Source organism: Cibotium barometz, chromosome 44 (genome assembly GCF_041138505.1).
Source record: "Cibotium barometz isolate CiBa-2024 chromosome 44, ASM4113850v1, whole genome shotgun sequence".
NCBI classification, from domain to species: domain Eukaryota; kingdom Viridiplantae; phylum Streptophyta; class Polypodiopsida; order Cyatheales; family Cibotiaceae; genus Cibotium; species Cibotium barometz.
In genome coordinates this window covers 9,160,723-9,186,102 of record NC_141089.1, presented here as the reverse complement: position 1 = coordinate 9,186,102, position 25,380 = coordinate 9,160,723, and the positions used below count along the sequence as shown (strand labels likewise).

Sequence of the window (25,380 nt, the reverse complement as noted above, 5' to 3'; positions counted from 1 at the left end):
CTTATATTGTTTGTCAGCGTACATCAAAGCAGGGGTGACTAGTGTGTCAAACAACCACCCCTTCGTGCGGGGCTCCTGGAAGTGTGCCTGGTGACACTGTCTCTCTAGCATGGCCAGAGCTGCATACCCTCGTGTGAGTCTCTCCCTGGCTGCCTGTGCCATAGTAAATCTTCCTGGCGGAGTCGTAAATGTAGTCCCCAGGTACACATATGAGTCTACCACCTCTACCTGTCGTCCTGCTAGTGTGAAGATGACATGTCGTCGAACCGGCCCTAAGGTGTGGAAAATCATGGCCTTGGTTTTCCCAAGGTTCATTGTAAGCCCCCTCTGTGTGCAGAAGTCATCAAGTGCATGGAGATGGTGCTGTAGTCCCAGCTGCGACTTAGAGACCAGAATAATATCATCTACATATAGCATAATGTGGACTGTGGTACCTGAGATGTCTACCCCGTCCCCACCGCCGTGACCAATGAAGTCAGCCACCTCATCGATGTATAGTCCAAATAGTGTAGGAGAGAGTGGGCATCCTTGTTTCACACCTATGGTGCTAGCAATAACATCAAATAACCCCCCGGGGCATCGTATGCGCCCAAAGACCTGCTCGTATAAAGCATAGATGCCCCAAACCATCTCTGACGGGATCCCCAATGACTAGAGGCGCTGGAAGAGTCTCTCTCGTGGCACCGTGTCAAATGCTTTGCGGAAATCCACAAAGCAATAGTATAATCTCTTCTCCCGCGCCCTAGCCTGGTCAATCAAACATCTCATAGTGAATATATGGTCAATAGTGGAGAAAGCTCGTCGAAATCCAGCCTGCCCTGGTGCTCACAGTCCCTCCTTCTCTACATATGAGCTCAACTTTGCCTCGAGCAATGCGCCATAAAGTTTGGCCAATGTATGACCAATCCTGATAGTCCTGTCGTAGCTGGGGTCTAGCATGTCTCCCGCTTTGTGGAGAGGCACGATGGTGTGCATAGTCCACTCAGCTGGTAGGCCCTCCACTAGTGCCCTATTAAAGAGGTGAGCAACAAAGGGTCCCAGTGTGTCAACTGCATAAATAAGATGCTCACTCTGTATACCTGTGTGGTCAGCCGATCTCCCATGCTGTAACCGGCGAATAGCTCTCTCTACCATCGAGGCGGTAAAGAAAGTAGAGGTGGTAGGGCGGGATTCCTGTGGCTGTGGTATGGGCGGCTACTGAGGGATATGGTAGAGGTTCTTTGCATATGTGTGCCATGTGTGTGGATCCTCAATCGGGGTACGAGGGCGAGGCTCTCTCATCCTGCGCCATGCAATGGCTGCATCTCTGCTCATGAGTACGTGGTATATATCCCAGTACTGTGCCTCCTCATATGCACGCCTCTTATGGCGTGTGAGGATCCCCATCTGTCGGCTCGCCTGTCTCTGTGTAATGGTCCCCATTGCTCTCAGGGCACGGAGGTGTCTATATAGCTCTATGCACTCATCATCATACCACCGATTCTGGGGCATGCTCCCGGATCTATCTGTGTGTGCATTGTGTGTATGATGGGGGAAGCTGCCGGTGGCGGCCGTATGTAGTAGAGATGACAGCTGGGTGGTGAGTGTGTCTAAAGGTGACATGGGATCCATCTGGAATAGCCCGTCATATACATGATGCTCATATATGTCTGCCAAGTCATGGGTGAAGTAGAAAGTTGTATGCGATGCCTATGTGGGCTATGTGGGTGCTGGTGTGGAGCTCGCCAGTGAGACAGTAAGAGGTACATGTGATCCGCACCAATAGGACAGGGCGGGATGGTGAAAGATGTCACTGCCTGTGTGGTCTCCATGGACCCCATGATGTAGTCCACTGTGCTACCCCCCGATCATGGAAAGCATGTCAGTGCTCCTAAATCTTGCCACTGTCTCATCCAGTTATAAATAACAAGATGGTGTCGCGCTCCCAGCTCAAGTAAGTGATGACCATATCTGGTGTTATCCGGCCCCATGTCCTCTGACACCCTGCAAGCCCCCGTGTCCTCCACCTCTAGTGTGTGCATCACCTCAAGGTGCTCGAAATCATAAATGTCACACTGTCAGCTCTGTGTTCGTGCATTGAAGTCCCCCATAAGGAGGACTTCCCCCAGGTTGGAGTAGTGTATGATCTCATCTGAAAGGGCTGCATATGGTGACTCTCCCAATGGCCCTGTGTCCTCCTCCCCACCTCTACTCTCGTCCTCTGTTGTCATGGCATATCTCGATCCTCTAGGAGAGAAGTAGCATAGAGCAATGTATAACACCCTGTCTGCTGAGAGCTGGTGATACAAAACTGTCCCTGGAAACTCGTCATGGACTACTGAGAACATAAAAACATGGGAGCAACCTCAGCTTCGAGTAGATGGTATACCACTCTCCAAAATGTCAAACATGGGGTTGATGAGTATGGGCGAGAGGTCTCCCTCAGCTATGTCACGTGGAAAGGTAGCGCAATGGCGGTGGAGCATGTCCTAGATCTGGAGCTGATGAGGTGATCGTGGGCCGACAGGGGGGGTCGAGGGCGTCGAGCACGCTAGAGTACAGAGGCTCGGTCCGAGGTAACTCCTCTCGGGCGAGGTAGGTCCAGAGCAGCTCGTGGAGGGTCCACAAGATCCACTATGTCGGTGTCCTCCGCCTCCTGGGTCCAGAAGAAACTGGTGATGGTTGGCTGCCGAGGGAGGGGGCGGGGTGGTTGGGGCCTGTGTCTCAAGAAGGTGTCCCTGTGTCTGCGGAGCTCAAGCAAGAAGAGGCCCAGGCAACGTTGGTCCTGGAGGTCAATGATCCTGGAGAGTGGACCGAATCCCTCACGAAATAGACAGTGAAACCTCCGGCCGATCTCATAGTATACTGGGCAGCGGCATATGTAATGCTCCTCTGTCTCAACCTCTGTGGCATAGTCGACCGATCCTCTCCTCTTTGGGTGTCCGTACGAACTTCCCGGCTCTGAAGATGCGCTCAGCTCTACCTGCCTCCACTCTGAGGCGGTGGGAAGAAACCTGTATCTGGCCAATCGCAATCTGCATGGCATGGGACATGTGAACACTCAAGTAGCCCGGCTGCTAGATGAATCCATCCTCAGTGAGTGTGAGGAAGTGGTCTCTGTAAAAGTGTATCTTCGTGGGGAGCTCCGGGGGTGTGATCCATGTACAATGTGTGTAGAGGCTAAGAAGTGATACCATCGACCAATCAGCAAGGAGAAGAGGGAGGGACCATATGGCTCTGATACCAGTTGATGGGGAGAAACTTGAATTTAGGGTTTAGAGATCATTCATGGGAGACATACACAGAGAAGCAAGGGAGAGAGAGAGAGAGAGTTGTGGGGATAAGTCAACTCATCAAGTATGAGTGTGTGACTCCCCTATCACACATGTATATTGCACTAGTACACATAGTGCACTTAGTACATTAAAAGTACTAAGTGTACTATGTACTATAACTTATGGGCTTGTACACACTATAAGGGTGGGCATAACGCCTTTACCCCAACAAGAAGATTTGATCGGATAACCTAGTTGGTATCCTCGTGAGACAGCCGGAAAAAAGGGGAGTCCAAACTGTACTGAAGGGGAGGTAGGCGGTCCATGCAGAGCTCGTATTGAGTGGTTTAAAGCTAGGCACATTTACACTAAGTGCTCATCTTAATATTTTTTGTGTATCACCCTTGAGGCTCTTGTTTGTAAGAGACATAGGCATGTCATAAGCCATATGCTCTCATTTCCCAAGCCCGAGGCATGTTATTCCGCTGCATACTCAGCATTTTCATCTTCTAAGATGAGTTTTAAGGTTGAGGATAGCATTTCTAAGTGCTCTACCTTGTTGATTGTCATGTTTTTGATAAACACTTCTTGGCATTGTCTTTGTAAGAGGCATAGGCAACATTATGAGCCATGCCCTCACCTTCTTGAGCCAAGAATGATGTACCTTATTGGTTTGAGCATTTACCTCAGCCACTTACTCACTTTCATTAAGTTTGTACTTTCAAATCCTAATGGGTATCATGTAACCAACATGCACAAAAGCTCTTGTTGTAATTATGGAGTAGACACTGCCCTTGACCAATCTATAAGGCAAGTGGTAAGACCCTTCCTTTCCCTTTCCCATATAAATCTACCTCATAACCATTACTCTAAGGAATTCCCTCATTGCCCATGGAGGAGGTATGGTATGCAGAGAAGCATCAAGCATGTTGAAGGAACATATATGTGCAAACCACTTAAGCAAGGGTGTCCCGATGGCAAAGGGGGAAAGCATTCCTCACAGGTGTTGTATGTTCCATCACTTGGTTTTCATCTGTTGTCAGTGCATCACGTTTGCAAGACTGGTGTACGGGTGGAGTTTGATGAGCATTTTGTTGCTCTCCAGGACAAGGCAACAGGCCAAGTAGTTTGGGAAGGCACAGTGGAGAATGGAGTTTACAAGCTTTCAGCACTCTCTCTCCCAGGTCCTCAGGTTTGTGATGAGTGGCAGTCTAGTAATGGCCACTTTGGTCGACTATCCGAGAGGCTAGAAGGCTGATCATTTTTGAGGTACAAGTGGGTATCTGCTGATTAGTGGCTTTCTGGAGCATAGACTACTGTTGTATGACCTGTTAAAGGTTTCTAAGGGCTGGTTAACTGTTGTAACAGCCTTAAAAGACTGGTCAACCTACTCTGTGAACCTAACAGGTGAAAGAGAACGAAGAAGAGCTGTCCCGGGCTGATGCGGGAGTGCTATGGGCTGTCCATGGTTGTCCTGCATGTGCTTTATGCCGGGAATGTTCTTGGAAGAAACAAGTGCAGCCAATGGTGAACCCTGGGCACCCGCAAAGTTGTATTGGGAGGAGACTCCTTTCTGGTAATCTAACTATAAAGAAGAAGGGGGGGGGGGGGGCGCGGGTCAGCCCATCTTCTGAACACTAGTGTGGTGTACTATGTAGTGTTGTTATCATCTTTATATCTGCCATGCTTATATGTATTTTCAGATTTCATGATTGATAGGATTTTCCGTGTACAGTTGCCCTTCCGTTTACACATATGCCCCAAATATACTCGCTCCTTTCATCGCCCACCTATTTAATTGAGCACTTGCAGAGGGCTTCCCACCCACTTGGGCCACAAGCACTATTACCCCGATCCATAAGGCTGGTGACCCTATGGACCCCGGGAACTACACAACTATTATGGTTGGCCATGCCTTGGCCAAATTCTATGGATCAGTGCTCGAGGCTAAGCTCAGCATCCTAGTAGAGAGGGAGAGCCTTTGATCCCTTGGACAAGCCGGCTTCCGCTAGAATCACTCTACTCTGGATCATATCTTCACTTTACAGGGCCTCATTGAGCAAGCTAAGACAGAGGGGCAGCGCCTTTATTGTTGCTTTGTGGACTTCCACAAACCTTTTGATATTGTGCCGCCCCAAGACAGGATGCTTCAAAGACTTCAGGCTTTGGGGGTTCCCTCACAGATGGTTTGGGGGATTATAGCATTATATGAGAGGGTAGTGGGGAGTATTCGCTGCCCACAAGGACTATCAACAGAGACAGCTAGCACCATAGGTGTTAAGCAGGGATGCCCTCTATCTCCAACCTTATTTAGGTTGTACATAGATGAGATCTCTGACTTTATAGATGGAGGAGGTTTCCCATTGTCAAGGTTCCTTATTTCTTTGATGCTCTACGCTGATAATATTGTTTTGATCTCTGACTCACAACTTACAAGAGGGCTTATAGCGACATATGGTAGCCTTGGAGGAGTTTTGCAGGGAGAGGGGATTGACAGTGAACCTTGGGAAGACCAAGGTTATGATCTTCCACACATCACCGAGGGTCAAAGTCAAGGTGCCCGGGGAACTAGGGCCTTTGACACACTTGTTGATATCATCAATGCATATCAAAACATTTAAACATGGCCACAGCCTTAGCACATATCCATCATCACTTTGCATAAAACATAAAAGCTGGACAAAACATCCACAAATGCTGAAAATGGAGTTGCACATGTGACACTGCATAGAGGCCAAAATGGGCCGACCCCCCCCCCTTAGAGTATTTTATTACCCATAGAGGCCAGAATGGGCCGACCCCCCCTTGGAGTATCATGTACAAGCTTTGCGGACCTTACTCTCCCCATGGGAGATGCCGGATTATCCATATACAAATCAACATGAGGCAAATCAACACGAGGCAACCATAAAATTCAGCCGGCACATAGCTATAGAAATGTCGAGCCACCAATATAACCCATATACCTCTGTGTGGGTACTAATTCTTCCCCAAAAACCACGGGTCTTCATGCAATAGAGCTAGTACAACAAGTACAACTCTCCATTCAACCGGTACAATAGGTACAATGGCTGGTACAATAGGTACAATGGCTGGTACAACAAGTACAATGGCTTGTACAGTAGGTATAGTGGCTGGTACAGCAAGCACAAGGATTGGTACAACAAGTACAATGGCTAGAAATCATAATAAAATGATTAAATATCCTTGCCTTCGGTATTTCTTCACGATGGAAGCCTCCAAAACAGTCCCCAACAGCCGGTATTCTTCATGGGCAGCCTTCAAGAGAGAGAGAGACAGAGTAGCCATCATTAGGGCAACATGTAACGGTGGTAGAGGCTAGTGTGCAGCAAGAGAGCCTCCTTTAATGAAGAGAAAGGACTCCAATTTATAGCTTTGGGACTCCCATGAGTGAAAATGGAAAGAGAAGGCTATGATGACAAGTGGAGAGCCACACAATAGCTGAAGTGACAAGTGTGAGGCCACTTGTCTCACTTTGATCCACTTTCTAACAAGTGTCACGCCACTTGTCTCACTTTGGTCCACTTTCTTGCCACATGTCCCAATCTAAAAGATGGGTCCTTTCATAGACTTTATCTCTAAAAATATCCCAACTAGTAGCCCATTTGTCATAGGTACTTTGGCAGCTCTTAGTATTTGCTCAATTCCAGACGTAATGACACGAACAAAAATTCCATCAGAGTCGGGCCAAAAATAGCAACCCTCCTAGATTTTAGGAGTGTGATCCTTTGTATTCCAGGATAATCCCCCATTCTCAAAGCTTGTACTTTCCAAATATTTAGACGTCGTGGAGTCCACTAGACCCCTTTCATACTGGGAAATGTCCAGGCTGGTGACAAAGGGTGAGAACCAACATGCAGTTCTTCTATGGAGGCAGCCAAGTTGAGGTGATGAGTTCATATGTGTACCTAGGGGTGACTTTTACTAGCACAGGGGGGCGTTTTTCCATGCGACAAGCTTCACAGGACCACTTGACTCGAGGATACGCAACTCTAGATTTGCCAGAGAGACAATGACAAGTGTCACCAAGCACACTTCCAGGAGCCCAATATGAAGGGCTGGTCACCCCAGCTATGATGTATGTTGCCCCAGTATGGTTCCCAAGTTTATCTTCAGTCGACTGGCGACAGATCGAGAGGCCCCAAATCCTGATGCTATGATGGATGATCCGCAATAAACCTTCGGTTCCCCATGATATTGTATGAGCTGAGTTTGCTGCATCTCTTATGGTGATCGAGGCCCTCTTCCAGATGATAGCTTTCATTGAGAGAGTCAGAGCCATGGACCCAGACCAACTTCCCCACCATGCACTAGAGGCAGCACACAGGATGGTCACCCAGGGCTGAGATCGCTCACGTTGAGAGTGAGAATCAATAAAGGTGATAGAGTCAACCTTCCATGTATATCACATCCATAATAATATGAAGGTACAAAGCAATAGATAGTGTGCCTAAACGGTAATTTGACAATGAGGGCACACATGGAACGGCAGCATGGCAGCCCTTCTATGGATAAACAGCAGCCCTTCTATGGATAAGCAGCAGCCTGATATGTACGGACAGTAGAGCTGACCAGGTACAGCCTAATGACGTGGCTGTACAGAATTTCTGTACATTGTACGGGCAGAAGCAACATGGTGATCAACAAGTGAGGCTGAAGACGATCGTGAGGTTGACGCGCTTATTGAACTCGATGATTACTACAAGGGGCCAACCCCGTATAAATATACCAAGTGATGAAATAAAAGCTAAGTATGCTTTTCTTTTTATTGATAAAAGCTTTATCCCCACATTACAAGGAATACAAGACTAAAAACTTACAAAATAAGAGTAAAGGGGTACCCAACAGCACAGCAAATATGGCTTAGGATAGCATGGCTATTCACTTCTTTTAACGCTTGGGAGGCAGTAGCCTTAGTCACAAAAATGGCCCTGATCAACCCTTTCCGGAGGACAGCACCAGCAAGATGGCGGTAAAACTTAGTACTTTCATCAAATCAATGGCCTGGGACCCTCCACGGAGTAGAACTGGAGGTGGAAAAGCCTTGCAGTGTGGCACATTTAGAAAACATGCAGCAGGAACTCGGGAAACAAGACTGCCAGCAGCATTTAAACAAATCCTATTCGCATGCTCTCTAGCTGAACATAGCACCTTCACATGCGCTATCCAGGAAAGGAAAGCTGCTTTTATTCGCATTTGAAGCCTGGGACATTTCTTTACTGGAGGATCAGAGAAACTCGAATAGTTTAAAGGCCCCAGTACAGCTCTGATTATATGTCATTCCCCTTCTAGAGGGGTCAGCAAAAGGGAGACCCCTCTCCCATGTCAGTTGTCTGCCTCAGATGGTGGTGTTATCAGTTTCTCTGATTAATTTATTTTTACTAATAAAAGAATCCTTTTCTTGGCGGTATCAGAATGTTGACACAAAACTACAAAAAGGTCCATAGCCTTAAAATGTCTGCAGCTTTGATGCAAGCTAACAGAATAAACCTGAGTTTCAAGTTCAGTGGATTTGCCTTTTGAAAATGGGCTTTGTGTACATCAAGAAGCACTTCAATATGAAGAAATGAAAAAAGATACTTGTTTTCTTTCTTTCTTTTTAACATATGCAGCCAATCAAGAGATGCAAGAACTACCACAACAAAATATTTACCTGGGGAGCTCGTACAGCTGGCATGAATGTGTTTGTAGACCTCAACAGTGCAATGTTATCAAGAAAGCGTTCCTCATAAGATGTGATCAAAGCCTCAAAGGGTAAACTAGGCAACCCAGTAGCCACCTTATTTCTCAGAATGGCCAATTTTGATCGAATAGGACACATCAGTAATCTGCTCACTGCTCTAAGCCTTGCATCATCAGTCTGACTCACATAGCTTTGTATAAAGTCCTCCATATCCTCCTGCTGTGAAAGGGAAAATAGCAGTCTTTCCAGAGCAGTGGCCCTTGCCAAAAACCCAACTTCCGCTGGTGAAAGGTTTAACAACCGAGTGAAACCAAGACCACCACTGTGAATGGCCTGAAGCTCACTTGAATGCCCAATCTCAGGGAATATAGACATATGAACATTTGCAGGTGAAAAAATGTTGAAGTTGTTGTTCAACCATCTTTCTGTAAATTCTTGCGCAGACCCAGAGCTGGCAGCGGGCAAGCATCGCATGCCATCGCAATATAAAAGCTTTGGAACCTAGAAAATCACAGGTCAAGAAGCATTCTGTAAGCAATAGATATATTAACCAAAGGAAAGGTAAGAATTTCCCACACTTAAGGAGACACTACCTTGTAGCTTATTGGATTGTGAGCACCAGAATAGTGAATATTCTCAAGCTCGCCAAAAGGAGGAGGAAGAAGTGCAGGTTGCATGACAGAGAACTGTACAAATGTATGCCCCTCATTTCGTTCAAAAAGATCAGGATGATTGCATACCTACAAAACAAAAGTCCAAATGTGATCATTGACAAGTAAAAACAACCCACACCACACTATTTCAGTTTCAGGAGTGGAACAGGCAGAGCAGGTCACTTTTTAAAAAAGAAAAAAGAAAAGAAAAAAGGGGGAAGAGAGGGGAGGAGAGAGAGAGAGAGAAAGAGATTAATGCCTACCAAATACCCCAAGGGTCTATGAGACCATGAGTGCTACAATGACACCATGGGTATACTGAGCCATGTTGGGATTTGGAGCCTTGCGTGTGTATCCACCTCGAGTGTGTGGACCCTTGTTTGTGTATCCGTATGTGTGTGAACACCCCCTAAAAGTGTTAGTGCGCTAGCAGTGTGTGAACACACTCTTATGAGTGGATAGGATAAGTGTGCCATGTGGCATGCATTTATTAGTGTGTGATATCCTGTGGTGCTTACTCTGCATATCTGATCCTCCTCAGAGGTATTTTCTGCTATGCCAGTCTCGACTTTGAGACGGTGAGAGGATACCTTGAGATCATCATGCTGCAACACTCTGTTTCTTGTTGGGATGGTTGCCGCAAGGTGGTCTTAAAGCAACTTGTTCCCGTGGACTATTATTGTGAGCTAAAGCGGCAATGGGAGCACTTTGCCCAAAAGCAAAGTGAGGAGGTAACCAACTACCAAGCACGTTTCTAGAAGCTCTTGCTCATGCTCCCGAGAACCGTCTGGACAGTCCGAGCAAGTTTAGATGGTTTGAAACCGTCCTTGCATGTAGACGCTTGTGCACACCGGTGTTTATGCACATCGACCACATGATCTTTCGCACGCTGTTCGTCTTGCTATAACCCTTGAGACGGGGACGAGTCCCAAGCCTTGTTCATGCAACAGAAGGACAAGGGGATTCCTACAGAAGGAATCTAAGAGAGTCTTCACAATTGCCAACTACACTAGGTAAAGAATCTTTGGCCTCACTGGCAATTGCCTTACTTTCGAGGCTAATACATGAGGACTCTTCTCACCTACCATTTGCATTGGGTGGAGAGTTCTTCTTAATAATACGAAAGGGTCCATAATATCTTGGGCGAAGCTTTGGGAAAACTGATTTCACTGTCTTGTCGATGAGGGGCAATATATAATAATACCAAGTCTCCTTCTTGAAATTCAATGTGACGACGACGCTTATTAGCTATGCGTTGATATTGCTCTTGGACGCTGATCATCTTATCCTTAATTTGTAATAGAATATCTTGCATTTCCTGAATGAGGTGGTCTGCTAAAGCCACTTTATGTTGAAGAACAAAGTTGGCAGGAATAAGGGGAGTATGGCCATAAGCTACTTGAAAAGGTGTCATTCCAATAGCTGAATGATAAGAATTATTATAAGCAAATTGCACCAAAGGTAAATATTCTTCCCATGAAGCTAATCGAGACTGAACATAATGTCGCAACATTTCTTCCAGAATCTGATTAACTCGTTCCGTTTGTCCATCTGTCTGAGGATGATAAGCAGAGCTAAAGAGTAAATTTGTACCAAGAGACTTAAATATCGAAGTCCAAAAATGTCCTGTAAACTTTGGATCTCGATCCGAAACTATAGATTTTGGCAATCCATGAAGTTTGAAGATATACTATATAAACAATACTGCAATATCTGGAGCCTGGACTGCTTTCTTGCACGGGATGAAATGTGCCATTTTAGAAAATCTATCCACCACCACAAGAATCTGTGTATTGCCTTTAGAAGAACGTGGCAATGAAGTGATAAAATCCAAACTAATACTTTCCCAACCTTCATTGGAAGCTGGAAGTGGTTGAAGAAGACCAGCTCAAACTTGTCTGCTAGCTTTCATACGTTGGCATAAGAGACATGCTGTAACAAACTTAATAACATCTTGCTTCATTTAAGGCCAATAGTATGTAGCTGTCAAAAGACGATAAGTCTTGTTGATGCCTGGGTGTGCAGCATAAGTGACCTCGTGATGTTCTGTCACCAATGCTCTTCGAACATGAGTATCATGAGGTACACAAATACGGTCCTTATAATATAATAAACCATCCACTATTGTATATGCTCCATAAATCTTTAAGTCGGAAGGAGTTGCATTCTGAGAATTGAGAATTCGAAATGCATTCCGAAAATCACGATCTGTTGAATAACGGTCCTTGAAACTTTGAGGTATATCCATTTCAACTATAGAAATAGCCAAGACCGAAGCTGACAGCATACGACCTAGGACATCCGCAACCACATTGGTAAGACCAGGAACATACTCAATTGTCATATGAAAATTGGCTAAGAATTCGACCCAACGTGCTTGCCTAGCATTCATAACTCACTGCGTGAAGATATATTTCAAAGAATGATGATCTGTTTTCACCATTGAATCCGCACCAAGGAGATAATGTTTCCATGCACGATAGGCATGAACAATAGCTAAAAATTCCTTGTCATATACCGGGTATCTTCCTTGAATTGCAGAGTGCTTATGACTGTCAAACGCAAAAGCACGTCCTTGTTGCATTAAGACAGCACCAGTGGCAATATTAGAAGCATCCGTGTAAACATCAAAGAGGAGAGTAGGGTCTGGAATAGCCATGACAGGAGTTGTGGTCAAAGCTGTCTTTAAATTTGCAAAAGCTTGTGTTGCGGCTTCAGTCCATTGGAATGCACGAGCGAACTTTAAAAGTTCGATGAGAGGAGCAGCTATTTCGGAAAATCGATGAGCCTTTGTGTGATAGAAGTTGGGAAGTCCCAAAAAAGAACGAACATCATGGATGTTTGTGGAAGTTGGCCAATTGACAATAACTTGTATTTTCTTTGGATCCACGGAAATACCGTCTGCTGAAACAACATGTCCGAGGTATTCCAAGGATATCTTGAAGAATTCACTTTTGCCTGGATTAATATAAAGAGCATTGTCTCGAAGCACTTGGAAAAAGATCTTAAGATGTGCCTTGTGGTCTTTCATATTACGACTGAACACCAGGATGTCGTCAAGATAAATAATGACGAACTTGTCCAAAAAAGGACGAAAAAGATCATTCATCAGACTCATAAATGTTGCAGGGGCATTGGTTAACCCGAATGGCATGACCAGGTACTCGTAATGACCATATTTTGTGCGAAAAGCTGTCTTATATTCATCACCTTCACGAATGCGAATTTGATGATATCCAGACTTAAGATCAATTTTGGAGAAGACCTTTGCATGGAGCAATTGATCAAACAATTCATCAATGCATGGAAGAGGATACTTATTCTTGATAGTTAACTTATTAAGGGCACGATAGTCGATGCAAAGACGCATAGACTTATCCGTCTTTTTCACCAAAAGCACTGGAGCTCCAAAAGGGCTTTTACTTGGTCAAATATGTCCTTTCTCCAAAAGTTCAGTAAGTTGTCGCTGTATCTCCTGAGATTCCGTAAAAGAAACTCGATATGGAGCACGAGTAGGTGGAGCACTGCCAGGAAGAATATCAATAGCATGGTCGACTAGTCGACGAGGTGGGATGACCGCGGGAAGCTCCTGAGGAAAAAGGTCCAAGTATGGAGCAAAGAAAGGTTGCCTGAGATACGTCACCTTTGTATCTCTGTCCTCGGGAGGGTCGTTGGCTCAATAGACCATTGAAAGTGCTGAGGAACAACCACTCTTACGGACCCACCGTTTCACTTGAAGAGCTGAAAGGGTTGGTGTAGAAGGTTGGTCTCTGATTTCTTCGAGAGCCACAAGCATACCATTTTGAGCAAATTGTATAGAATGGTTCCGAAAACTGATCAGGGGATCATATTGATACAACCATTCTTGACCAAGGATCATATCATAATGTGCCAAATTCAGACTTGGAAATCCAATTTGTCACTCACGATAGTGCTGAATTCGAAAGGAGAGGTATTTGGCAGTGGTGTTACACGAGGATGTGGAACCATCGGCAAGCTCTACTTCATAAACAATAGTACTTGGAGAAGTCCGAATCTTCAATCTCTGAGTCAAAGTGTTCCCACAAAATTATCAGAACACCCACTGTCAATGAGCACCTGAATAGGGTGACTGGAAATAGAACCTCGAAGAACCAAAACCTGAGTAGACTGCTAAGGCAACGGTGAAGAGGCACGTGCTGCTGTAGCAGTAGCGGTAATTACTGAAGCATGTGCAATAGCATGGTGATTAACTGCACGCTTTTCTTTGTCAGCAATTAGGGGTTTCTCCGCAGAAGTGGAGGATTCTGCATTAGAATTCTGTCGATGAGTTGGTCTTTTGGGGCACGCAAACCAACGATAAGGTCCATTACAAATTGTGCACAATCCTGTCTTTTGTTGATCCCGTCCAGAAGGAACAGTAGAAGGACGAGGATTGCGAGATTGGTCACGTCTTTGGTCCCGTCCACGATCCGAACTGCGTGGTTGGAAGGAGTTAGAACGTCGAAACCGAAAAGAGGACGATCCTTCTGATCGGCGAGGGTGTTGAGAATTATTCCATTGGGGATTAGGCCGGGAGGTAGAAGAGTCAGATGACTCTCTGTGTGACGAGATCCATTGGCTTTCTGAAAGTCATTAGCTCGATCGGAAGACGCCGAATTTCGAGAATTAATGTCTGCAACACGCTCGGCATATCGTATGGCATCGGCAAGATCGACAAGGTTATATTTCTGAACATCGGCACGCAGTGTGGGATTAACCCTTGAACGAAGGCATGAAGTTCGTCCGCTGGGGACAAAGAATCAATCTCCAGTATCAAGTTGGTGAACTAGGAGATATAAGAGGCCAAGGAACCAGTTTGGTCCAAATGGCGTAAGCAAGTATGGGCTTGGAAGTCCGCATTGGCAGGTATGAACTGCTTACGGAGAACCCGCTCGAATTTTCCCCACGTTGTAACCGTTTTTCCAGCGTGCTGTCGTCGTTGCCACCATAATAAAGCAGTGTCTTTGAGGAGGGATACCGCAAAAGTCACCTTTTTGGAGTCAGAAAGGGTCATGGTTTCAAAGTATAACTGCAGTTTGTAGAGCCATTGGTCTAAGATGCACTTATTGCGCTGACCACCATAAGGGTCAGGGGGTTTAATTTCCAATTTCTTTGTTTTACTGACTTGTAAAAGACGGTAAAAAGTTTTAAGGTCGTCGCCTTCTACCTCAGAAGGAATGACGTCTTCGTCTGCTGGTACTGTTGCTGAAACATCTGCTGCTGGTACGAAACTTGTGTAGGAGTGGCGATTCGTGTGAAGCTGCTGGATCTCGGAGGCCAAGGATGCCATAGACTCTTGGAGTTGCTCTTGGAGTTGCTGCAAAGCTGACTGCCATTCCAGAGAGGCTGGTATGTCAACAGGTTCTGCCATGAGAGGAGATGATGTAGAGGCTTCAGGGTGATGAGGCTCTGGGGGTTTTTGCTGTTGATGATTCCGCTGGGCTCTAGTAAGAACCATTGGCTGGAGGGTGCGGCGTCTGGAAATCCCGCGAGGAGAGGCTATGTACTGGTGAAGCGGCTATAGACCATCCAGTATAGTAAGGGCGATCCTCTGGGACTGGGCTCGCACGAGAGTCTGCTACTGGAGAAGAAGGTACAGGGGTAGGGGTAGCTACTGGTGTCAAGGGTGTATACTCCGGTGTAGAGGGGCGCATCGTGAATGAAGATGGATGAATGTCCTCAGAATAAGTGCAATATTCATGAAAAATAATGCTACACTCGGGGAGGATAGCGCCCAGATAAGGATGACGCTTGAGTATAAAACAACAATGATCCAGATCCTGTGCAGAAGTACGAACACGGATCACCCAAACGTCGAATTCTCGGAGGTGATAAGTCGGTGTGGCTATCTGAATGTGGTAATGAGTGGGGTGGAAAAAGGGGGACACACTCACTGGAACAGGGGCTAGGACTGGTGGAGAAACACGGGTAGGAGAGGGCACTATGGACTGAGAGGGTGTATCCTATAAATAACTGAAGTCATAGGTTTCCTCTGCCATAAGCCGTCGGAGAAGATGGTAGTGTGTGTCCACGTGATCGGAGAGGCGCTCTTGATCCCGTAAAAAGGGGTATTGGCCCCGGAGTAGTGAAGAGCCCGCAAAAGAATGAAATGGCGGGTTGCTGATATGTTAATACTCCACTTTATGTGAAATGTGTATACTCAAGAAAATGGAAAAAATCACACCTAAAGGAGGTTGCTATAATAAGTAGTATTGCTGGAGAAGAAGCACCAAGGTAGTAGCCGTCAAGCCACGGAGAACACCCACTACACGTAGTTGGTCCAAACACCAACATAGACCACAGGACCCTAGCAATGAAGAAGGCTGCTTTCGAGGAAGGGAGGCGGCAGCAAGTTGGCACACAGAAGACCAAGGCAGGCGCCGTTTCGTAGGAACCCGTAAGGTAAGTTGAAGGTTTTTTTTTTTTTTGTAAATGCGCTGATCGAGCTGACCGTTGGGTTCTCCTTTTTTTTTTTGGCTTAGCGCTGGTCGCTGGCCGTTGGGTTCTCCTTTTTTTTTTTTGGGCTTAGCGCTGGTCGCTGGCCGTTGGGTTCTCCCTTTTTTTTTTTGGCTTAGCGCTGGTCGCTGGTCGCTGGCTACGGCTGGTCGCTGGGTTGCTTAGCGCTGGTCGCTGGCCGCTGGGTGCTGGCTACGGCTGTTCACGTGGCTGGTTGAGGCCACGTGTATGAAAGGCTTATTGTATAAGCCTTAAATTATAAGGCTTTTTTTTTGTAAAGGTGATGGCCTGGATCGCGTAGCCGTCGCACCGCTTCGTAGGGGCGCCGCCAGCAAAGCGAAGAGGTGGCGGGCAGTCACGGCGAGGAGCTCTGCACCAGCAGCATGAATCAAACGAGGGGCTCACAGCTTGCAGCGCACGAAGCGAGGAGGGGGAAGCAATCGATACTCAGCAGCTAGGGGCGCATAGCCTGTAGCGAACGAAGCAAGGACAGGGATGTTATGCCAGATCTGCCATTGCTCCATAACTCCCATACAACACACATGTGGGTTGTCGAGGGGAGAGGACGCTGAGTGAAGAGGCTAAGTGGCCCGCAAAACCCACAGGGGAAGAAAAATAAATATTTTACATCACCATGGGCAAAGCTTTACGCCAAGTCCACCATCGCTCTGCTGCTTCCATACAACACCGAGAAGAGGGGTGGACGAGGGAGTGCCGCAGAGAGGGTGAGGGCTTCACAACCCACAGGTAGGAAAAAAATTTTGCTCTAATACCACTGTAAAGCTTTTATAGCTTTATTAACATGATTAAGACTTAATTAACAAACATAAGACAAATGCTGATAGAAAGATTGAGTTGAGTTGAGTTGAGTTATAGCTTTATTAACATGATTAAGACTTGATTAACAAACATAAGACAAATGCTGATAGAAAGATTGAGTTGAGTTATATTGAGACAGGGGCCTTTCTTAAATAGAGGCCGAAAGGGTACAAGTGAAGAGACACATCCCTGTGAAGGGCCACACCCTTACACATGGGTCACTATCAAAGGACATGTCTATTCATTAAAAGGCACACCCCTAAGTCCAAAGGACATAACCGTTGACTCAAGCCCCGTGGGTTTCGCGGGCCACTTAGCCTCTTCACTCAGATTTCCCCCCCGCCCTCGACAACCCACACGTGTTGTATGGGAGTTATGGAGCAATGGCAGATCTCGCGCAACACCCTCCTACTTGCTTCGTTCGCTACAGGCTCTGTGCCCCCCTTCACTATGTGCAACTGTCGGCCCTGAGCGCTCCTGGCTGCTGAATATCGACTGCTCCCCCCTCCTCGCTTCGTGTGCTGCAGGCTGTGAGCCCCTCGTTGATTCATGCAGCTGCCGCAGAGCTCTTCGCTTTGCTAGCGGCGCGCCTACTAAGCGGCGCGCCTCTTCGCTTTGCTAGCGGCGCCCCTACGAAGCGGCGCCTCTACGAAGTTTTCAGGCCGTCACCTTTACACCCAAAAATAATAATAATAACAAAAAGCCTTATAACTTAAGGCTTATACTTAAGCCTTCTATACACGTGGCTTCCACCAGCCACGTGGGCAGCCGACAGCCAACACCCAACGGCCACCCGACCAGCGAAAGGCAACCTACCAGCGCAAAGAAACCCGGCCAGCGACCAGCACATTTTTTTATTAAAAAAAAGAAGAACCCAACGGCCAACCGACCAGCGCATTTTTTTAAAAAAAAACATATACTTACCTTACGGGTTCCTACGAAATGGCGCCTGCCTTGGTCTTCTGCGTGCCAACTTGCTGCCGCCTCTCTTCCTCGACATCAGCCTTCTTCATTGCTAGGCTCCTGCGGTCTATGTTGGTGTTCTCCGCGGCTTGACGGCTACTACCTTGGTGCTTCTTCTCCAGCAATACTATTTATTATGGCAACCTCCTTCAGGTGTGATCTTTCCATTTTCTTGAGTATACACATTTCACATAAAGTGGAGTATTAACATATCAGCAACCCGCCATTTCATTCCTTTGCGGGCTCTCCACTCCTCCGGAGCCAATACCCCTTTTTACGGGATCACGTGGACACACTACCCTCTTCTCCGACCGCTTATGGTAGAGGAAACCTATGACTTCAGTTATTTACAGGATACACCCTCTCAGTCCATAGTGCCCTCTCCTACCTGTGTTTCTCCATCAGTCCTAGCCCCTGTTCCAGTGAGTGTGCCCCCCTTTTTCCACCCCACTCATTACCACATTCAGATAGCCACACCGACTTCTCACCTCCGAGAATTCGACGTGTGGGTGATGCGTGTTCGTAATTCTGCACAGGATCTAGATCATTATTGTTTTATACTCAAGCGTCATCCTTATCTGGGCGCTATCCTCCCCGAGTGTAGCATCATTTTTCATGAATATTGCACTTATTCTGAGGACATTCATCCATCTTCATTCACGGTGCGCCCCTCTACACCGGAGTATACACCCTTGACACCAGTATAGCTGCCCCTACCCCTGTATCTTCTTCTCCAGTAGCAAACTCTCGTGCGAACCCAGCCCCAGAGGATCGCCCTTACTATACTAGATGGTCTATAGCCACTTCACCAGTACGTAACCTCTCCTCTCGGGATTTCCAGATGCCGCACCCTCCAGCCCGATGGTTCTTACTAGAGCCCAGCGGCGTCATCAACAGCAAAAAACCCCTAGAGCCTCATCACCCTGAAGCCTCTACATCAACATCTCCTCTCATGGCAGAACCTATTGACATACCAGCTCCTCCGGAATAGCAATCAGCTTATTTTAAGTGGGAGGGAATGTCACGATTGTGAATAACTCTCTTAATCTCTCCTTAATTACTCCTTAATTCCTTATTAACTGAAAGGACACCTGTGAAGGATCACACCCTTACACATGGGTCACTATCAAAGGACATGTCTATTCATTAAAAGGCACACCCCTAAGTCCAAAGGATATAACCGTTGACTCGAGAGCCACACCCCTTCCCAGGGATGTGTCTCTTCACTTGTACCTTTTTTTTTTTCCGAGAGAGAGAGATCCTACTAATAGTTAACATTACAACTCGCTCAACGTCCCAACCACGCTAGTGTCGTGAGCTACAAGATCATCTACGCGGCCCTCTGAAGAGGGCGACGAGCACACTCAACCACAGAGAGCGGAGGGGCTACACTGGAATCCTCCTGGAAAAGGCCCCTTTCGGCCTCTATTTAAGAAAGGCCCTGTCTCAATATAACTCAACTCAATCTTTCTATCAGCATTTGTCTTGTGTTTGTTAATTAAGTCTTAATCATGTTAATAAAGCTATAAAAGCTTTACATGGAGGCACATTTGCGGGACATGCACACCCGACCATGATCATGTACGGGACTTGTACACCTGACAATGGACGCTTAGAGTGGATCCTTGGCTGACTTGTCCTAGACTAGGGCTCACAAGGGGCCAGCTACCACTCTAGGTCCTCATCCAAGCGCGGGATGCACGTAACATGCCCTTCTGCTTAACTTGACGCTTAACTTGACGGAAGCTGCATAGCCTCCAAAAAGTCCATCAATAGTGCCAGATAATCTCATGTCAAGCCAAACCGCTTCATGTGTCCCTCGGTCTTGAAACTTCTCGAGAAACTCTCTCTCTCTCTCTCTCTCCCGTCGCCGCTGCAGCAGGGCCTGCCCCGCTCTTCGCTGTTCCGCCTGCGCCCCCTGCTCTCTCTCTCTCTCTCTCCCCGTCACCTGCTCTTCGCTGTTCCGCCTGCGCCCCCTGCTCTCTCTCTCTCTCTCTCCCCGTCACCTGCTCTTCGCTGTTCCGCCTGCGCCCCCTGCTCTCGGCCTGCGCCCCCTGCTCTCTCTCTCTCTCTCTCTCCCCGTCACCTGCTGCTGCCCCTGCCCTCCTGCCCCCCCCGCTCTCTCTCTCCCTCTCTCTCTCCCCGTCACTTCCTCTCTCTCTCTTCCCGCCACAGACCCAGCCCCCCCCCTCTCCGCTCTCTCTCTCTCTCTCTCTCTCCCCGTCACTTCCTCTCTCTCTCTCTCTCTCCCGTCGCCGCTGCAGCAGGGCCTGCCCCTCTCGTCGCCGCTGTAGTAGCAGCCCCCTCCTCTGCTCCTCTGCTCGCCCTTACCCTCTCTTGAGTAGGGTTTAAATTCAGTACCCCCCTGAGGGGGAGGGGGGGGGCTCCCTGTGGGCTATTTTCAGCACCCCCGTGATACAACATGGCCCCTAAACTGAAGTCATTTGCAACCATGGCCTCGAACCCACCCCCCCTTCCACCCCTTATCAAACCTCAATCCCCATGGGAGATCTTCATCATGGGAGAACTGAAGAAATTGCAGCAGGAGGTCTCCACCCTCAAAACTGAGCTGACACACAAGGAAACAAAGATTGCCAGTCAAGAAACAAGGATTGCTGGCCTCGAAGCTCAATTGCAGGACATCAAGAACAAGCAGGAGATTCAGGAAGCAGCCCAAGAAGCAACCCAAAAAATACAGGAAACACAACAAGAAAGCACAAAACCTCAGGTAAAATCAGAGAACTTTGTCAGTGAAGTACTGTCAGTCCTGAAAGAAAATGAAAGGGTCAAAAGCCTGGAAACTTTTGTTCGAATTGGGGGCTTGCCAGAAGATTGGTCAGTAGGTACCAACACAGATGAACAGCTAGAGGGATACATCTTGGATGTAGATATCATAAAGGAACGACTCACTAAAGTGGTACCTTTTATAGACCTTGGTGACCCAACTGACATTCAAATTAAAGGGAAACAGGCTAGGGTTCGATACTATGATATGATTGATAAGATCAAGGTAATGAAGCAGACTAAATCATTGCAAGGTACCTCGGTGTGGATTTCTGATGAGTTGACCCCACTACAACTAAAGAATAGAGCGGGGGAACTGGCCAAAGTCAGAGAAGCAAGGAAACAAGGGAAGTGGGCGGTCTATAGAGGAGGAAAAGCTATCATCAAAGATTTTAAAGGTCCACCCTCCTTTTGAAGGACATGAACTTGATACTTATACATATCTAATCACATTAAGCACATGGTGATTTTACCATTGTAACATGTAACTCTCATGAGTCATGAGAGCTTTGAAGTTAGTTTCTTTTTGATCCCACATGCACTTTTCTTTAACCGATACCCCGAAGTGGATTGTAACCAAAGATGTATTCTGATCTGTCCTATAGGTCAGCTTTGGCCTCGACAGGACGTTAATATATCTTTCTTTCTTTCTTTCTCTCTCTCTCTCTCTCTCTCTCTTGTCGGAGCCATGCTTGAAGCGATGCAAGAGGATCTATTCTGGAACCCTAACTTTGGCTTCGTCCACTATGTCTGGTTCCTATTCATCGTGGACAACAGAGAGAGGAGATCCTATATAGGGCTTCAAGCAACTGACATGGAACACATCATGCATGGTCAAACTAGGAGGTAGCTTTAGCTTCGTAGAAACCTCATTGATCTTCTTTATAATAGGAAAAGGTCCGAAGCTCTGAAATGATAACTTTGGGCATCGCTTGCCCACCTGTCTCAACCTTTGCTTCATAATCCTAAGATATACCCAATCTCCCGTTGGACATCATCTCCTTGTTGCAAGCTTTCTATTTGGTGTTCTATTTTAGCCTTTAGGGCTGACCATGTTAGCTAGAGGGGTTGGTCACCCCTCACACCATTCACCCATATTTTATCCCCGTTTTATGGAGTCTTGGCCACTTTTTCCCTAGTCGTGCTGGTCGGCTACCTACATCTCGGCATATATATAGCCGGCATACCCTACTCTTTTTCATTGCTTAGCATCGTTTTGTTGCAGTCCCTCACATACGAGGTTTTCTCCCCTCTTACTCGGGACATGTATTCCTTTGGATGATGATATTGAGAGCAAGTTCTAACCTGTGTTTCCTCTCCATCTCTCTCTCCCACTCTCTCTCCAAGTTCTCACCTGTGTTTCCTCTCTCTCTCTCTCTCTCTCTCTCTCTCTCTCTCTCTCTCCTGTGTTTCCACTTTCCCTTCTTCCGCTGCACATTCTATCATGGTATCAAAGCGCCAGTGATCTTCAGTGTTGGATGCTCCCTCCTAGTTGCGTTTTTCTACAGATGGACAGGTTTGCCTTTTTTTCTCTGAGGTTGCTGCTGGTCGGCTGGCTTCTTCCAGGCGTTTTTCTCTACAGCCCGTGGTCATCCATATCAGGTTTTGACCTTCTGAGAACCCCCTTCACCTGTCAGCTGCACTGTTTTCAGGGCAGCACCACCTAGTTTGCTGCGTTTTCTTCTACCGGTGTTTCCTACATCAGTTTTGCAGCAGATTGCGGGGTTTTTCAGCATCTTCCCCCTTGTAGCGTGAGCCGCCTGTTCTGTGCAAGACAACAGCACCTTTGCTGGGTTTTTTTTTTCTCCTACAGGTTTCTGGTTCTATTTGCTACTCTAAGGCTTGGTGGTACCATATATCTTCTGCTTTTTCCAGATTCAATCCTATCTCCTGCACCAAATACTTCTACGTTTTCAGATTTGCAACCATGGTTGCTGCGTTTTTCTGACCTGATCCTGCTGGTAGCTCTACCTTCACCTGGGCTCCTCCTGTTGGCCCCAAAGATACCTTCTTTTTAGCGTTTGTCCTCATAGGAGGTGTGGACACTGGTTGGCCTGAATTTTGTGGCTTGGGAGGCAGCCCTGAGGTGGCAGGAGGACCCAGTAGCTGGCCGACTAATGGCACTGGTCCACGACTCCATTACTGAGATGGCCGACTGCTGACACCTGGCCGACTGGCTGTTTTTTGCTGGTCATGGAGATTCAGCACCAGTCGGCTGCCTGTAGCTCAGGCCGACTGGTCTATGGGGCCATATAAATAGGCCCCCAGCCCCCTTGCCAGTTGTGTATCATACCTGGGATCTTCTTGTGTATATAGAGCAGAGTTACACGCCTATTTCTCTCTCGCTCTTGTGCTGTATTTTTCTGCATGCGTTTTTTGCTCTTGTGTTCCCAGATCTGGTCATCATCTCCACTGCGTATTCTGACAATACCCAGCCACCATGGAAAAGGCCAAAAGAACCTAACACTCGTACAAAAGGATAGACTAGCTGAATGTCTATCATGTGATCATCATCCACAACATCATCATAGTGAGAATCATAGTGATGGATACACATTGTTACAAAAGAGATCTCGTGTGTGTGGTGTTACCCTCATCCATCCAAAATATCTACCATAGGGGAGTGTATCCAGTCGTGGAGCCCACACACGTGAAAACGCAACATAACAGGCCAGTCACAAGTTTTTATTATTCAATCATGGGTATTAAAAACAGATCAACAGCTTTTATAACAGCCGACTTGTCCATATGAGGTCCTATATAAGCATGCCTCGGAATTTCATTTGGGCAATCTGCATTCTTCACAGCAGTAGACACCTAAAGAGCGTGGGTTAGCCAAGGGAAATCTTCAGCAGAACCTGGACTGTGAACTGACCAATTTCTTTCAAACGTTTGAACCCCCTCACGTGCCAGCAGGCCCATTGGGCTGCTGGGTTTGTCTATGGTGTGGTCTCTATCTGTCACTTACCAAATAGCCCATTCCATTTAGCTGATCCGGTCACAGTTACCCTGAATACTAAGGAGAGGGGAGAAAACATAAAAAGAGAGAGAGAGTGAGAACCTTTCTTAGCTGTATCACAATGTTCATGAGATTCAGCACTTTCTTTTCATTCAAATGGCCTCCACTGCTATCAAACAAGTCTGCAACAGAGATTTTGTTCTTGATGGCCTGATAGAAGGCTTGCTGACGAGAACTCAAGCTGCAAGAAATGACCACTTCTTTTTTATTGGTCATTTCTGTAATGACATCCTTCTTCACACGCCGTAGCATAAAGGGCTTCAAAATTGAATGCTGTAATAAAAACACACAATGTCAGAGACTTACGCTTCTACACCAAAAATGGCAGACAACATAGTAATGTATCCTTTCACCAAATACGTAACAGCCTGAAAATCTAAAACAAGGAATGCAACACATCCGCCTGGCACTACTCAACCTAGCTAGTATTGGAGGATCCAACTTCCTTAGCACCTTCTACAAAATCTTCCCTTTCACCTACACAAGGACCTTAGCTTCTGGAGAAAATCTTCCCTCATACACAACACACAGACCTTCACATTTTTTTACAAAACTTTAGAGCCCCAAAGAGACAAAGCGTAGTTTAAGCTTGTATCTGAAAAACGGAAACAAAATGAAGAAAAAAAAAAGCAAGCTGCGCAGAGACCAGTCTATTTAGCTGGTGCTCATTCAAGGTTCCTCCATGCTCCGCATGACCCTCGATGCTATCAAACATAAAAGAGCAATTCTTTCAGATGATTCGCACCTTTCTACCATGTCAAAGTGATTGACAACAAGGAACCCAAAGAAGAAAAAATAGAGTTATATAAAGCTTTTATGATTACCCTTTCGAGAACCATTCATTGAACTGTTCGTGGCTGTCAAAAAGAGTTGGCATAATAAAATGTAGCAATGCCCAAAGCTCTGCCATGTTGTTCTGTATTGGAGTACCGGTGAGTAACAGCCGGTTCCGACAGTTAAAACTGAGCAATGTCTTCCATCTTATACTACAAAAAGAGAAAAATAAAAAAGACGTATAAGTTCCGTGGTGCACAAGCATGTGCTTTTGAAATCACACCCTACCAGAAGACAAAATCACAACAACAAAAAATTCCTAGTCTGTCTTGGTTTGTAATATGGCAGAATATAGCAACCATCATGCAAATTCAAAGATCGAACAGAAATTGAAATTAAGGTCTGTTAACTCCTCAAAAGACGTAAGCAGCAAGGCTTTCATGATGAGGCTAGCCTAATACCAGTTAGAGGGTCTAATGATGGATTAATAACAGTAATTGAGTATTAGTAAGTTATAGGTTAATGACCTTGTGTAATCTTCAGTTAAGAGCACTCTCACATTAATAAGCTATAAACTGAAGTGTGAGTTCCTAGAGTAGAAACCCTTGGGAAGTCATGACCTGAAACAAGCCTCTTCCAGGCTCAAGTCTATCTGGAAGGTGGGTTTTAGTGGTATGGGGCACCAAAACTTGGGTCAGGGGTCACAGTTTGGTATTGATCTAGCCTTGGGTGCTTCTGATGGGAGTTATGCCTAGGTGGTCAGCTAATCGATTCATCCTTGATTGGTCTTGGAGGAAAATTGTACGTTGAACTTCTTACAGGCTAAAGCCGGTTGTGAGATCCCTTTAGTACACATACACAAGACGTCAGATTGCCTTACTTCCTTCGTATATGTTTCACGGTTACTGAAACCATGCAATAACAAGCACCATC

The 25,380-nt window shown here is 46.5% G+C and overlaps 2 protein-coding genes across 13 annotated transcripts in view; one reads left to right on the top strand and one right to left on the bottom strand.

Moving 5' to 3' along the window:
- Positions 1 to 25,380, bottom strand: part of LOC147612928 (chromatin-remodeling ATPase INO80-like) — a 94,605-nt gene that overhangs the window by 64,745 nt on the left and 4,480 nt on the right. For all 12 annotated transcript variants that reach the window (XR_015263326.1, XR_015263328.1, XR_015263327.1 and 9 more), the window contains exons 12-16: positions 24,498 to 24,659; positions 24,320 to 24,377; positions 23,716 to 23,946; positions 9,552 to 9,698; positions 8,929 to 9,459 (exon numbers count right to left, since the gene is read on the bottom strand). Coding sequence is in view for 9 of the 12 variants with exons in the window: in XM_086782200.1 (XP_086638326.1) it covers positions 8,929 to 9,459; positions 9,552 to 9,698; positions 23,716 to 23,946; positions 24,320 to 24,377; positions 24,498 to 24,659 (1,129 nt within the window). In the remaining 3 variants the exon portion in view is untranslated. The remainder of the gene's footprint in view (positions 1 to 8,928; positions 9,460 to 9,551; positions 9,699 to 23,715; positions 23,947 to 24,319; positions 24,378 to 24,497; positions 24,660 to 25,380) is intronic.
- On the top strand, positions 20,156 to 21,208 carry LOC147612929 (uncharacterized). The gene has a single exon (XM_086782204.1). The coding sequence runs from the start codon at positions 20,293 to 20,295 to the stop codon at positions 21,067 to 21,069; it is 777 nt and encodes a 258-aa protein (XP_086638330.1). The 5' UTR covers positions 20,156 to 20,292; the 3' UTR covers positions 21,070 to 21,208.

Bases quoted from the DNA above. Each gene is read 5' to 3' on its own strand.
- LOC147612929 (XM_086782204.1), top strand. From the start codon at position 20,293: ATGGCCCCTAAACTGAAGTCATTTGCAACCATGGCCTCGAACCCACCC.